Genomic DNA, 16,889 nt, shown 5'->3' with positions numbered 1-16,889 from the left:
AATTGTGTTTGACAGTGTGTTACAGTGGTTTTGTCCTAGCTTGTCTTTAGTTTATTACTGCGACTTCCTCATCGTGCAGATAAGACTTGAACATATCAAGGTACACACTGTTGACATGGTGTTCTTATCACCTTAATTGATTTAGAGCAAACCTCTTTGACTCGGGTCATTGTATTTGAAAGTTATCCATCATCCGTGCGTTTGATTTCTGCCCAAGTCTGTCTCCAGTGTGTCTACACGTAGACGGGCACAGGGTGTGCAGGGGTGGAATTAGTTCAGAGGGCACCACAGACATACAACGTCACAGTAACTCTCTTAATGTGAGCTGTCCTATGTTGTGTTTAACATTAATAGTGTTGATGTTCAAATGATCACATTACGATCTGAGTCCACAGTGCTGTAGATGATTCAAAATTAGCACCCATCTCTTAGTATATGAACATTAAAAACTTTCCTCAAATTATTGCACATTTCTTGCACACCGTAGTGGTTTTGTGTAACCGCGATACAGATGGTAATCCAAAATGCATACCTGTTGCCAAATTTCTACCAGTTTATCATGTCTACCAGTATATTGCCCACCCCTACTGATTACCATAGAAAATATACGTTATATCACGTGTCGTTTGCCATCAGGTTAAAACGGGGTGTGACTGTGGCATCCTGTAGCCTCCTCTGTTTCTGTTTGCTTTATGAGTACTCTGTTCAAAAAAATAAGGCTGGGCATAGAAATGCATCAATTCTTCAACTACAAACTCTACAGATATGTTTAGTAAGTTCTGTTCTCTGTTTTGTGTGCAGCTGTGTTGTGTTCTGTTCTCACTATCATTGTGGAGGACCTGTTTTTAGATAAACGTTTTTGCTTGAACATATATAATTGTATATGTTTTATAAAACATAACTTTTGTGTATTATTTGAACTGAAAAGTTGTTTAAATCGTCATTTTTATAGACGTTTTAGGGTTTGTTGACATTACAGTGAAGTTGTATAATTGTCTATATCTTTACACAGATGTGGTTAGTAAGTGATTTTATCACACCACAATCATGTTAACACACATATTGTTTATGTCTTGTGTCTATACTTTTGAAACAGTGAGTATTTATGGATTGGCCCCATTGACTTCCATTGTAAGTGTCTTATTGTAACAGATATTTGGCCAGTCAAAATACATTTTTGTGGTAATCAGTATTATGCCACAAATGCTGTTGATTGAGCTTAACTTTTATTGAACCCAGAATATTCCTTTAACTCAGTGGCCTAAATATAAATATTTGTTTTTCTTCAAAAATTCAAGTGCATTCTGTGACCAAACTTGAAGTTCAAATGTCAATTATTTGCTTGAACAAAAATAAAATAGAAATAATAAAAATAAAAAAATACTTTTAAATTAACAATGATTTGTTATGTTTTTCTTCTGGGACATGTTTCATGGTTACTGGAATGACTTAATTGACAGAAAGGCAGTTGCATTATTTTCTAGCAAACATACATACTAAAAATAGTTTGGCAAACATTCTTGAATAAACACCCTTTAATTTGATGAAGTCAACAGCTTGACTGTTTTTATATGAAGCTTTGACAGAGACATACCTCATACTCGCATTTTGAACGCTCGCTCCACATCAGTGTGACTGCAGTAATTACACATCACTTCATAATCATATCTGTGTCATGTAGACAGCAACCCGCGGAATTTCATACAGAGGATCTGGGATAAATATGAGGTCAGCTTAGAACATTTGTTATGGTTCTCTCCTCACATTAAGCATCTCAGAGACCCAACTCTAAAACATGTCCGATCTCATTACACAAATTTGGATATGCTAAATTAGGTTGAGTGCGCTTATGCCCGCCGCCCCCCTCTAACAGCTGATGTTTCACTGGTTCACGGCAAATGTAGGTCTTTAACTTGTGGAAGTTGTCTGGAGTTTTATCCCTTTGGAAGATAATGTGGTTTTGCAATTCAAATATTTGCTTGATGTGTTTCCCACTGCAAAGCAGCTTTGAATCTGTGTGACTATTCTATCATCACCGATGACAGTATGCGGGTGACAGCACTAGCGCAAGCTCCATATTTAAAAGACTGCAGAAACGGCACATCAAAATTGTATGCAAATGACTTTATGTTTGGATTCATACACAAAATCAAGACTAGTTGAAATGGCTGATGTGTTGAACGACTAATGAACTAGCAGGTGTTTTTGTTTTGCCGGTTTCTGTTGCCGGTGTTTTAAAGAGCGCTCTTGAAACGCTCTTCATTCTGGAGTGTTGTCAGAGCCGATCAGGTTGAAACGCTCTTGATTCCTCATTAATTATCATGATTCTATTCCTTTATTACAGACAATACCCAATTTTCCTCTTGATCTACTCGAGTGGTTCTTTTACTCTACACATACTTGACTCTTTTCAGATGTGAACAGTTTGAACAGTCACCACCATTCTTCAAGAGCTCTTTCTTTAGTAAATGAAATATGCCATGAGCAGCTGTAGCTTTCCACTCATTGACCTCACAAACGAGACTGAAACCTGTCACCGGCCTTTCCAAACATAAAGAATATATGACATTTAAGAATTGCCATTGTAGCAAAAAGCCTGTGCTCCCACAACCCTGTAATTTCATCCCGTTTTTATTCTTCTTTTTGTCCTCCTCCCAGCAGCAATTAATCTAATTTTTAGTTCAATTTCCAGCCCATTCCTGGACTCCTCTGTTTTGTTCCTATTTGGCCCGGTTCCTGTGCATAGTCATTAAAGGCCCAATTAATGTCACCCGGTGCCTGAAGAGTGCTCATTTTTATTGGGGAGCTGACAGTTGCTTCCATGAGTACCGCAATGTAATATGCATTAATTGCCCTGTAACACTGATAATTACCAGTTCTTCAAGCCTCTCAGTAAACTGTCATGCCCAGACAAGACTGCTTTGAAATAGATTACTCATTAGGGAGAGCTACCCTATTTTCCAAAGGGGCTCGCTCTGTTGGCACAAAAAAAAAAAAAAAAAAAAAAAAGAGAGATTTGAGTACTGAACAAATATTTGCCATGAGCAATTTCCTATTACAACTTCCATGTGTCAATCGTTCTGTCTGTTTTTGCCAGAGGTGTGGAGCAGAGACAGGGGTCCACCGGCATAAACACCACTGGCTTTCACTGGACACCGGTTCTGAAAACTATTTACATTAATTATAGATGCAAATCTTTAATAAAACAGCCTTGCTTGAATTCTTTACCACTGTTTCAAAATCAAGACTGCTGACAACATAGACACATTAATTTACGCTACATTTATGCCTCTCATCCACAATAGAATGGTGTTTTCCTACTCTAAAATCTGAGACGACACTCGAAAATGCTCCCCATAACCGCATACTTGGAAAACGATGTTAGGAAACTGAAAACAGATTAGTATGAACATGACCTCATAAGAGACTGATTTGGAACGTTCTTCGTAGGCAGCAACTGTCAACATTTCTTTTGCTTTTTTTTATCCAAAGCGACTTACAAATGAGACACATAGCAAGCAATTTGTCATACAAAGTTTAACAGCATCTGCAGTATAGGACTGCCCAGTTCTCACGGTGGCTGGAGTAGTAAAGATGCTAGCACAGAAGAAAGAGACAGAGAATTATTTTTATTGTACGTTAAGTGCAGTAGTAAGTGCAATTAGTGTGGGTTGGTTAAGTGCTTGAGGAACAGATGTGTTTTCAGCTGGTTCTTGAATGTTGAGATGGTATCAGCAGATCGTGTGGATGTTGGAAGCTCATTCCACCACAGTGGAACAGAGAAAGTGAACGATTGTGAATAGACTTTGAGCCTCTTTGTGATGGGACCACCAGGCGTCACTCATTCATAGACTGCAGAGAGCGAGTTGGAGCATAGACCTAAAGATGTGAATTGAAGTAAGAGGCTGTCCTGAAAGCCAGAGTCAAAGCCTTGAATTTGATGTGGGCAGTGGAATGAAATCAAGAGTGGGGTGAGATGAGCCCTTTTTTGGCTGATTGAAGACCAGTCGCGCTGCTGCATTCTGTACCATCTGCAGTGGCTTAATTGTGTTAGCTGGAAGGCCAGCCAATAGAGCATTACAGTAGTCCAGTCTTGAAATGACCAGAGCTTGGACCAGGAACTTTGTAGCATATTCAGACAGGAAAGGTCTGATTTTTCTGATGATTTAATGTGCGATCCTGCATGACCGGGCAGTTGATGAGATGTGTGCAGTGAAATTAAGCTGGTCAACTACCACCACTCCCAGGTTCCGGGCTGTTCTGGTTAGTGTTAGCGTAGTTGAACCAAGATGAATAGTGAGGTTGTGGTCAACAGATGGGTTGGCTGGGATTACAAAGAGTTCTGGCTTGGCAAGGTTGATCTGAAGGTGCTGTTCCTTCATCCAGGCCGAAATGTCCGAGAGGCAGGCAGAGATACGAGCTGAGACAGTTTGGTCATCTGGCTGGAATGACAGGTAGAGCTGTGTATCATCTGTGTAGCAGTCATGTGCCTCAGTGACCGGCCCGAGTGATGTTGTGTACATCGAGAAGAGGAGGGGTCCAAGCACTGATCCTTAAGGAACTCCAGTGGTCAGCTGGTGTGTCTTGGACACCTCTCCTCTCCAGGAGACCTTGAACGATTTGCCAGTGAGATATGACTCAAGAGTATATATATATATACACACACACACACACATTTGAAGTCAGAAGTTTACATACACTTAGGTTAAAGTTGTCAAGTCAGCCTTTATTTATAGAGCACATTTTAAAAACAACAGAAGTTCTCAAAGTGCTTTACAGATCAAACAAACAAAATTACAGAGTGATATAAAAACAGATTAAATATAAGTTAAATATAAAACATGATAAAATAAATAAAACTTTTAAATACAACAACATGTATTTATCAATTTCAAACTTCAAAAGCTACAGAATAAAAATATGGTTTTAAATATTTAAAAATGGCTAATGATGAAGCTGACCTCACATGGAAAGGGAGACTAAGTAATTAAAACTAATTTTTTAACCACTCCACAGATTTAATATTAGCAAACTATAGTTTTGGCAAGTCGTTTAGGACATCTACTTTGTGCATGACACGAGTAATTTTTCCAACAACTGTTTACAGACAGATTGTTTCACTTTTAATTGACTATATCACAATTCCAGTGGGTCAGAAGTTTACATACACTAAGTTAACTGTGTCTTTAAGCAGCTTGGAAAATTCCAGAAAATGATGTCAAGCCTTTAGACAATTATCCAATTAGCTTCTGATAGGAGGTGCACTGAATTGGAGGTGTACCTGTGGATGTATTTTAAGGCCTACCTTCAAACTCAGTGCCTCTTTGCTTGACATCATGGGAAAATCAAAAGAAATCAGCCAAGACCTCAGAAAAAACAATTGTGGACCTCCACAAGTCTGGTTCATCCTTGGGAGCAATTTCCAAATGCCTGAAGGTACCACGTTCATCTGTACAAACAATAGTACGCAAGTATAAACACCATGGGACCACACAGCATCATACCGAAAGAGACACATTCTGTCTCCTAGAGATGAACGTAGTTTGGTGTGAGAAGTGCAAATCAATCCCAGAACAACAGCAAAGGACCTTGTGTAGATGCTGGAGGAAACAGGTAGACAAGTATCTATATCACATTCTTAAAATAAAGTAGTGATCCTAACTGACCTAAAGACAGGGAATGTTTTCTAAGATTAAATGTCAGGAATTGTGAAAAACTGAGTTTAAATGTATTTAGCTAAGGTGTATGTAAACTTCTGACTTCAACTGTTTACATATATACACTGGTGGCCAAAAGTTTGGAATAATGTACAGATTTTGCTCTTATGGAAAGAAATTGTCACTTTTATTCACCAAAGTGGCATTCAACTGATCACAATGTATAGTCAGATCATTACAATTTGACAAAAATGTTCAGAACTTCTTAAACTACTTCAAAGATTTCTCATCAAAAAATCCTCCACATGCAGCAATGACAGCTTTGCAGATCCTTGTTATTCTAGCTGTCAGTTTGTCCAGATACTCAGGTGACATTTCACCCCACACTTCCTGTAGCACTTGTCATAGATGTGGCTGTCTTGTCGGACACTTCTCACGCACCTTACAGTCTAGCTGATCCCACAAAAGCTCAATGGGGTTAAGATCCAGAACACTCTTTTCCAATTATCTGTTGTCTAATGTCTGTGTTTATTTGCCCACTCTAACCTTTTCTTTTTGTTTTTCTGTTTCAAAAGTGTCTTTGCAATTCTTCCCATAAGGCCTGCACCCCTGAGTCTTCTCTTTACTGTTGTACATGAAACTGGTGTTGAGCGGGTAGAATTCAATGAAGCTGTCAGCTGAGGATATGTGAGACGTCTTTGGCCGCCTCACATGTCTTTGGCCCGGTTGCTAGGGAGGGTAGTGTCACATGGGATAACCTCCTCGTGGTCGCTATAATGTGGTTCTCGCTCTTGGTGGGGTGCGTGGTGAGTTGAGCTGTCTAGATTTGATCAAAAATGACTTTTTTCAAATAGTGTTGGTGCTGTTTTTTACATCAGTAATGTCCTGACTATACTTTGTGATCAGCTGAATGCCACTTTGGTGAATTAAAGTACCAATTTCCTTCCGAAAAAACATCTGTATATTATTCCAAACTTTTGGCTGCCAGTGTATATACTGTATATACAGTGCTGTGCAAAAGTCTTAGGCACATAAGATGTTTCACAAAAACATTCATCTTAAGATGGTTATTTATATCTTCAGCTTTAGTGTGTCAATAGGAAATATACATTTTAGACTCCCAAACATTACTTTTGCAAATAGAAAAGATTAGAATAGAAGAACAGGGAGCCCTGCAACAGATATCATGTTCCCCACAGAGCCCCCACTGAACATCGAGTCTGTCTGAGATTACATAAAGAGACAGAAGCAACTGAGACAGATTAAATAGATAGAAGAACTGTGGGGAATTCTCCAAGAAACTTGAACATCCTATCTGCCAACAACCAAGAAAAACTGTGTCCAGGTGTATCTGGGAGAATTGGGGCTGTTTTAAAGGTAAAGGTGGTCACACGGAATATTGATTTAGCTTTTTTATGATTACTGGACTTTGTATGACATTAACTGATAAATGAAAACTATTTATGGCATTATTTTTGAAGACATCCTCACTGTGCAACATTTTTCACAAGTGCCTAAAACTTTTGCACAGCACTGTATATATATATATATATATATATATGCAATTTTAAGACATTATTTATTTTGATGGAATACATGGAATTTGTACATTTAAAAATAAGCTAAAATGTGACACTAATGATAATAATAAAATGTGTAAAATAAATTGTTCACAGTGTACCAAGTTAAAAGGTCCTCTGTATAATTAACAGCATTCAAGTGAGAGAGAATTTATTTTATATGTGCAAAATGGACATTATTACTGAAAAATACCCATATGAATTTAAGTCGCATCGAATTGAGAGCTTATGAATCATAATCAAATCTGGAAATCTGTATCAATATCCAGCCCTAGTCACATATCCACTATAGGTGTGGTGCGCTGTTTGTCCTATATTTTTACATTATTCTGTATGGAGGTTTTTGGGTGGTGTAAGTCTACACCTCCAGCCCATTTCTGCTTTAACAGAAGAACACGCGACGACTCGGGTTTGTTTTATCTCCTCAGTGCACCTGCTGCAGGCAATCTGCAGCCTGTCCCTTCAAATGAGTTTTGTCAGAACCTTTCACATGCTCTGCCTGCGATGCACTAATGAAATGAGAAAGTACAATTTCAGGAGAGCAGGTCCGAGAGAGAGCGCGGCCCAGCTGAGCTACAACACCAAGAGCAGAAGCCTGGGTCACTGATCAACCCATTATGCCTTTCATTAACACACACACTCGGCTTCATTATCTGTGTGTGTGTCTGTTTGTGTTGCTTGAGCACTTATCAAATTGTTTATGACAGAACTAATTGTGATAATAGAAGACATTAAGATTACCTGTCAGCTGCACATAGCGATGCGCATGTCCGGCTGACGGCGGGTGACAGGCGCGGGACCCTCGCATCAACCATGATGTGGTTTCCCCAAACCATCATCTGGCGGACAAGGCGGCTCTAATTTGATGCGGACAGGCATCACAGGCTCAGAGAGCGTGGTTAAATGTGGCGCCCGTGGGGGTAACAACTCTGCTCTGGAGTCCCCTTTGGCATCCTGACAGAGAGATGAGGCAATTTAAGACAAACGTGAAAAGGGATCCAGTCTTGAACATCAGACAGAATGAATGTGTTCAGACCACTAACAGAGGACAAAGCTGAGTGTTTACTACTACACCATACAACTCACACACACTCTGCCTCTGTACAGTTATCTGTACACTAGGGCTGCAATTAACCATTATTTTGTTAGTTGATTAATTTTTGATTATTTCTAAGATTATTTTATTAAAGTGTATTCAAAAGTATAAATGGTTCTGGAGTCGCGAGTTTTAATCCAGGGCGTGCTGAGTGACTCCAGCCAGGTCTCCTAAGCAACCAAATTGGCCCGGTTGCTAGGGAGGGTAGAGTCACATGGGGTAACCTCCTCGTGGTCGCTATAATGTGGTTCTCGCTCTCAATGGGGTGCGTGGATGCCGTGGAGAATAGCGTGAAGCCTCCACACGCACTACGTCTCCGCGGTAACGTGCTCAACAAGTCACGTGATAAGATGCGTGGATTGGCGGTCTCAGACGTGGAGGCAACTGAGATTCGTCCTCTGCCACCCGGATTGAGGCGAGTCACTACGCCACCACAAGGACTTAGAGCACATTGTGAATTGGGCATTCCAAATTGGGGAGGAAAAGGTTGTATGCTATAAATCATGTACAAAAAATGTTTGAAATATAAATGTTACCACAGGGGTGGCTGGGCAGGGGCCAGCGATCAGTCTGTGGTGGCACAGAAATTTTCAGGCAGTACATGTTAAGTCTTTTGCCCAAAAATGGCAATTGCGAGTGGTGTGGCCAATGGGGTGGCCAGGCTTCAGTCCATGGTGGCCACGGCCACCCCCTAGCTCTGCCACTGCTGCAGGTTCAAGCATTCGTGCAATTCCAAACATCAGTAACCGCTATAAGTTTATTATACAAATCTACAAATGCAGAACAGTAAGGAGAGTCTGACAACGGTTCACAAGATATGAAATTTATAAAAATCAAACAAACATGGCCCTTTCCTTTTCATAATAAAATCTCCTGGTGAAGGTGAAATAAACATGACTGCAAACCCCAGTTTAGGGTGAATTAAATAGGACAGAAATATATTAATTTATCTTTAACAAATCTTATCCTGAAAATAATAATTCAGTATTATATTATTATAATAAACTTGACGGGGTTCCACAGTAATAATTTAGTACTATGCAATATTCATCTGGTTTTCAAACAAATAAGTGAAGTAGTTTTTGCACACCTTGTTCATTCACAGAGAAAAATGTTTTAGTAAAAATATATGAAGGTAAATAAGATTTCTATTAAACTTCCATGTATGGTTGTATGTTACATATAAGTTTAAATGTGCAAATCAGTGAAAATGATTACATTTTTCTCTCCCTTGTGTTAATTAGTGAAAAACTGTGGGAAACATCCCTTCATCATTTTTAAATAGATTTTAATTTAATACTTTTGAAATAGAAATTCTACATGGCTACAGTGGCTGTTTGGATGAAATGATGGTTCCTCTGATTGAAAAAGAAAACACAAGCTATTTCAGAGCAAAAACATAATTATCGAGATATACTGTGTATCAAATATCGTCAATTTGCTGAAAAATATCGATATAATTTCTGAAGCCATTTCGTCCAGCCCTAAAGCGCATCATACAGTAAAAACACTGTCAACCGGCCCTTATTAAACTGTACGCTTAAAAAACATCTCAGGTCACGCTTTTTTCACTTCAACTTGTCTCATGCAAATGCTTTTTTTCTCATTACTGTAAAGTGACGTCACTGAGAAGGCGTCTTTGTGCATGATGCAGATATCCGACAAATCGATAATGAAATTCGTTGTTGATTATTTTCATTATCGATTATGTATTTTATTTATTAGTTGTTGCATCACTGCTGTGCACACATGTGTAGGTGACATTAAATACTTTCGAGACATCCATGTAACATGTTTACATGTTAAGTTATTATTAGGGGCCAAGCACCGAAGGTGCTGTGGCACCCATTCTTTTTGTTGGTTTTATTATTATTATTGTTACTCCCCAATGGGAGTCTATGGCAGCCCATAGAACTGTACATAAGAAAATGATGAGATTTGGCACACTGATAAGGGTGGTCATGAATAACTCCCATACCAAATTTGGGGTCTCTAGGTCATACTCTATAGCGCCACCACTATGTAAAATATTCACTTTTCTGTTGTGCATATCTTTTTAACCATTTGTCCTAGAGACAATCTATCTTTTTTTGGTGATTCCAGTGGACCCCTTACATTAAAACTCTGCCCATTCCAGTAGCTGCCATCTTGGATTATGACGTTTATAGTTTTTTCCCTACTGTTTCTTCAAACTTTGTCCAATTTTCCCAAACAGTGTCTCAAATTATTCTCCAGACTGAGCCACATAGAATGAATCATACTGAATTTAGATTTTCAACTTTGTTAAGAAGTTACGCAAGCACATATTTAACGAGGTGGCCGTGAAAACAGATTTGAGGCTGAATCACGGCAACCCTTTGTACTGTTGAAATGAAACTTGGTATGCTTCATGAGGACCATGGACTGAGGGCACCTTTCGCAACAGCGCCACCTGTGGGTCAAAATGTGAAAATGGCTGTTTTTGCCCGTAACTTTTGAACTGTCTGTCCTAAAGTCATGACGTTGGGTCTTGGATCATGTGGATTTCAACAATTCCAGTTTTTCCCATAACGGCCATATTGCCTCTCCACCATATTTACATTTATTAAAAAAATTATATATCTTTTAAATACATTGTCAGATTTCAAAGAAAATTGGTATGCATCATCACACATGTCCTGACGATACTTAAGCAGTTTGGAGATAGCACCACCTATAGTTAAAAAGATAACCTGCACTTGTGTGCTAACTTTAACCTCAGGAAGTCTCTCTCCCACTCATTAGGCATGTCAATTCAGTGACACAGTGTGTTAAAGCACTGGTTTATAGTTCAGAAGTCCGTGGGTTTGAATCCCAACCTCTGCAAGTCATTCTGTAAAAAGTTCTGTAGTTCTGGTGATTTTTGTATATTGCTTAATGAATGGTTGCTGGGTTGTTCCACAAAAAAAAATTAGAATTTGATCTCTGAAAAGTTACATGAATACAAAGTCATATTGGAGCAGTGGTTAAAGCCATGGAATGTCATACGGAAGGTTCCGGTTCGATCCCCACCTCAGCAAGTCATGAATTATGTAGAAATGTGAGTAGTTCTGGAGATTTTTGTATTGTGCTACTGAATGGAGGCTGGGCTTTTCCCCAATCAAATGCTGATTTACATCTTGGTTGAAAAGTTACAAGAATATAAAGCTGATCATTGTAAAAGCTGTGCTCGGCTGTGATTCCTCTAAGCTTGGTATGTCCCTTTGTTGACTGGCAATGTTGTGGCTGTGTGGTGCAGTGTTGTGTTGTATAGCACACTGAACTGTGGAACAGAAAGTCGTGGGTTTAAATCCAGCCAGGCACAATGTGATCTGTGCTTGCTCTGTGAGATCTTTGGGTTGTGCAGTGGTTGCCATGCAGGTGCATGGCCCCGTAATTGCTGCTTGCAGCTATATTTTTATAGACTTGCGTATATTTTTATTTGACTTTGAAAGACCGCAAAATCTGAAATTATGTTGGAAATGTGAGTAGTGTTTGTCATACCAAACTCATCACGACAATGACACTCACAACTGTGGTTTCTTAATGGTCCAAGTCAGAGTCCTGCACTCTCTTCTCTCTAGATATGACTTCAGTGTATTTCTACCTTTTTGTCATTTTTATTTTTTTGTTTTCCTAGACAATATTCTTAAGGCTGATCACTTAGAAAAGTAATAGCACATCTCTTCTAAAACAAGGGTAATACTTGGGGTTAGAGGTTTGTTCAAATAAGCAATAGTAATAATGATGCTTGACTCGACAATACTTGACAACTCGATTCGGTGGTCTGATGGATCTGTCAAGCATGCTGTTGAGGCATCATGATCTTGTGTCACTGTTCAGAAAGAGGAATGGGAAGTCTTGTTGCCAAATACAAACAAATAAAAGAACCGTGTGAGTCAGCCAGAAATCTGTGTTTAAAGCAAACGTTCATTTTCTAGCAGAACAACCACACAAAGGCTTCAGCAACAACAATAGTAAACCAGCTTTAACAAAGGAGCTTGTTATTGTCAAATGAAGAGCCAGATTTCTAGAAAATCTATAAATTGACTCTGTTCAAAGTATAAAAATGGGAATGGGCGAATATTCTTTAATAAAGAGGTGGTCACACTAGATTTTGTGTTCCAATCACTTTCATTCACATGCATTCAAGAGCAAGTATGCTTCGAATTTTCATCTTTTGCCGCATCCTAAAGTTCAAGTTTGGTGAAGTTTGAACTGCAGATAGTGTTTAACATTTTGAATTTATTTTTATTTATGAATTTCAAATAGACAACCTGGAGCATGACATCCTATCATGTTGCCCTTATTCATTTTGGGTCAAAATCTCTGAAGTACTCAAAATACTTTTTGAATGTAACTATACTCTGATTATCACCGATTGAAATTGTAACTGTAGTGGTATACAGTTACTAATATTTTTTTAGTTTAAATATGTAATACTGTTACATGTATTACATCACCCCTTAAGAATTAGTTTTTTATTATTATCATTTTTAAATGCATAAAACAATTATTCTGCATGATTTTTAATATGTTAAAATAATAAAAATCTAGCCCTTCATCCCCAACCCTGTTCCTCATCCCGTTCAGAGTCAGGCGAGCGTTCTTTAAGCTCTGAAATGTCAGTGCTGTCATGCTCATGGATCATTCTGTTTGTTTCCCTTTGAAAACAGGGTTAAACTGTCGCACTGATAAACGCCTGAGTCTACCAACCCCCGAAGCACTGACAATCAGCCTGATCTCCTGAGGGACGCTGTGTGGCTTTACCGTGACCCCTTCATGTCGCCGTTTGATTCCTTCATTCCATGTTTGGAGTATTTAACATGGCGTTTGATCCACTGGATAATTCATTTAGCTCGTGTCTCAGAGCTGGTCTGAAGTCTCAGTGGCTTTAGAGATGCAGAGGTGGACACAACACCCACTTGACTTCTGTTTACTTTGTAAAATTTTAAAATGACGTGAAATATGATTTGTGCTGCAGCTTGTAGAGAAGACATCACCGTTGACTCGAGAGATTAACGACAGCTTTTATCTCTAGAGCAGCTTTAGCAAGTCAGAATGTTCCAGAATTTCAGCTGATGATATCTTCAAGCCGTCTTTTTGTCATTTTTAAATTGTTCGTTCAAATATCACCTAGTGCACAGGTGGGTGGCTACAGTGGCCTAAGCCATTGCCCCTTTGCCCTACTGGGCTGAGGTGCCCCTCTGGAGAAAGTAATTTCATTTCCATATATTCATTTTGCAGATGCTTTTTATCAACAATATCAAAGCAATTTTTATGTAATGCTTAGTACAATACTGTCTGCGGGATTTTTTTTATTGTGAGTTTATGTAAACATGCGCTGGACAGCCGGCTTCGACTGTTGCATTGCGTCTCTTTTTTGCAGGCAGCGGATCAGGACTGAAAGGAGGAGGGGGAGAGGGGCCTTGAGTGGGTCAAACGCTTGATCCTTGATCAGGCCCAAATGCGTTAAAAACTTGCATTATTTCATAAGGTGAATGATCAGATCACAGAGCTAACGTAAGTCTATAAAAAATAATAAGTTTTATTCATTTTGTTGTTATTTCAACTTAAATGTAGGCTTTCCAATTACTACAATAGCTGCACAGCTAAATCATAATTTTATCATATAAATGATGAATAATTATAAAGATAAAGTGAGCCCTTGAACTGTTGCTGAACTGAATATATGAAGCAAGCTGTCTGCTACAATTTACAAAAGTATATAAACATATTAAGGCTATGTCAGTCCTATAAATATAATTAACAGTGAACACAGAAATAATAACAATTAAATAACCATGAAATGGAATTTAACTGCATTATGTTGAATAACACCCAGTCTACATATCAGGCATGCATATAGTGTTGCACACTGTTTATAGTATCACACCTTCACAGAAAAGAAGATAGAGAGAGAAAGAGAGAGAGTGGAGGGAGGCTGCTAAAGGGAGTGTTTCTTTGCCAAGCTGGATTCAAAACACCAGCAAGCAAGCAGGTGAATCATGATGAAAATATATAACAAAAGATCTTTCACACTGCCGCTCTAAAGTTTTTTTCCTAAAATCATTTGCCATAGGAGAAAGTAATGTATTACTTTGTGTTTAAAAGTAAAGAATATTTTAAGTTAAACTAATATTAATATTATACAGAATAAAAAATGTGTACAGATATATACATTATTCTAAATGAGGTGTATATTTAGCATAATAATATAAATAGATAATACTATTCTAGATTACAATAAAAGTGTAATTCTTCCAACCAATATGACACAACCACAAGGCCCCAGGTCAGAGAATGAGGGAGAGTCTTCTGAGCATCAGGAGCAGGTACTGGTGAGAGGATTTCAGTGTAATGTAAAGGGACATAATACTAAGTGTTTGATAAGGAGTAGAGCCTGACCGATATGGGATTTTTGAGACCGATACCGATTTTAGAGAGGGAAAATATGGTGACCGATATATTTAATTTTTGAGCTGGAATGAAAACAGACCTTTTCTATGTGGATTGTGCACCGATTTTGCACTGATATGACTATGCAAAGGTACACAGAAGGCTGCTTTCTTAAATATTTTTATCAAAGAATATTTGACATTATTATTATACATTCTCAACAAATACTAGAAATGAACACTGAGAAAATAAAGAATAAATAAAAATACAATAAATAGCTAAATAAACATCAGTACTGTTTAGTATCAGTCAATTGCTGACCATTAAAATAAAGAATAAATAAAAATACAATAAATAGCTTAATAAACATCAGTAGTACTGTTTAGTGTCATTCAAATGCTGACCATTAAAATAAAGAATAAATAAAAATACAATAAATAGCTAAATAAACATCAGTACTGTTTAGTATCAGTCAAATGCTGACCATTAAAATAAAGAATAAATAAAAATAAAATAAATAGCTTAATAAACATCAGTAGTACTGTTTAGTATCAGTCAATGGCTGACCATTAAAATAAAGAATAAATAAAAATAAAATAAATAGCTTAATAAACATCAGTACTGTTTAGTATCAGTCAATTGCTGACCATTAAAATAAATAAATAAAAATAAAATAAATAGCTTAATAAACATCAGTACTGTTTAGTATAAGTCAACTGCAGACCATTTAAATAAAGAATAAAATAAAATAAAATAAATAGCTAAATAAACATTAGGGGTGGTTGCACCAGATATAAGTACGTTACAACTTAGCCTAGTTGTGGCGTAAATGGGCACTAAGTCACAATTTACGCTCTACTAAATATTTGAGCGTTGCGCCATCAAATTTATGTAGGACGTAAACCTACGTATAAACTAAATATATACGGCAGCCTCCGACCAGGAGTAACTGATGAAATAAAAAAGCAGACTCATTTAATGACATCAATGAGCTCATGTTTTGGTTGACAGGCATCAGTCCTTTCGACATATATGATTGTGTTGGCATTTACACTCGTTTACATTTATGAGAGATAGAGAAAAAAATGATCAGCATGAAACTGATCTAACAGTGCCATTTTTAGAGTGCGTCGCCCGGTGTCAAGTTTCAACACATTCAAAATATATATATATATATATATATAAGATATTAAAATGAATAAATGTCTATTTTTCCAGCCTGTTGTATTAGTATTTATTTATCACCCCTTATTTATTTTAGATACAGTTCCTATATATTATTATTTACACAGGGCAAATATACTATTTATTAAATCTACTATTATGACGTATCCTATTTTAATGTCTGGAAAAACAGACTTCTAAATATTGCATTTTATAAATGCAACTACTGGAATTGTTCGGTTGAAGGGGGTACCAAACTGTTAATCGTGAACAAAACAGTTTGGTGAATACATGTTTACACATTAGCTTCCATTCAGCTGACAACAATGAAAGTAGCTATGTGATTAGCTAGTTAGCTATAAGCTCATTGTCACGGAGAGTAAAAGATGGACTTTATTTACTTTCCAGCATTGCATCTCACCAACTAGATAACAACGTAGCATGAAATCAACACTCAACAGACACAATCCACCACCTCACCATTGTCTGTTGAGCTGCAGAAAAGATGCTCTGATGTTTACCTTTCAGTCTGCTACATTACTGACTGCACTGACAAACTATAGCTGGCTAACAGCAAACAGATGTGATAAACATGAGTGACATGGTTGTCAGGGACAGGGTTAATGTTATATTAGTTATACTGAAAAGGGAAAATGATGGGATCATTGTTTATTAAGTTTCCAGTATGTATTTCACAAACAAGTTAACTTACCGAGACCGCTTAACACCGCACCACTTAACACCGCACCACTTAACTCCACACCACTTAACACCGCACCGCTTAACTCCGCACCACTTAACACCGCACCGCTTAACTCCGCACCGCTTAACACCGCACCGCTTAACTCCACACCACTTAACTCCACACCACTTAACACTGCACCGCTTAACTCCGCACCACTTAACACCGCACCACTTAACACCGCACCGCTTAACTCCGCACCACTTAACAATGCACCGCTTAACTCCACCCTGTCTGCAGAGCCACCATCAGTT

The 16,889-nt window shown here is 37.9% G+C and overlaps 2 protein-coding genes across 8 annotated transcripts in view; both read left to right on the top strand.

Moving 5' to 3' along the window:
- LOC127455400 (uncharacterized) overlaps nt 1-16,889 on the top strand; it is a 329,023-nt gene that overhangs the window by 221,430 nt on the left and 90,704 nt on the right. The gene's annotated exons all lie outside the window — the stretch shown is intronic.
- Nucleotides 1-16,889, top strand: part of cdin1 (CDAN1 interacting nuclease 1) — a 112,980-nt gene that overhangs the window by 71,413 nt on the left and 24,678 nt on the right. The window contains exon 12 of one of the 7 annotated variants that reach the window (XM_051723267.1): nt 13,007-15,893. The exons of the other annotated variants lie outside the window; for them this stretch is intronic. Within the exon in view, the coding sequence (XP_051579227.1) occupies nt 13,007-13,025 (19 nt within the window). The 3' untranslated portion in view covers nt 13,026-15,893. Of the gene's footprint in view, nt 1-13,006; nt 15,894-16,889 lie in introns of those variants that run through there. 7 annotated transcript variants of the gene reach the window in all.

Source organism: Myxocyprinus asiaticus, chromosome 17, assembly GCF_019703515.2.
Source record: "Myxocyprinus asiaticus isolate MX2 ecotype Aquarium Trade chromosome 17, UBuf_Myxa_2, whole genome shotgun sequence".
In the NCBI taxonomy this organism is placed as follows: Eukaryota; Metazoa; Chordata; class Actinopteri; order Cypriniformes; family Catostomidae; genus Myxocyprinus; species Myxocyprinus asiaticus.
This window is presented reverse-complemented; position numbering and strand designations above follow the sequence as displayed.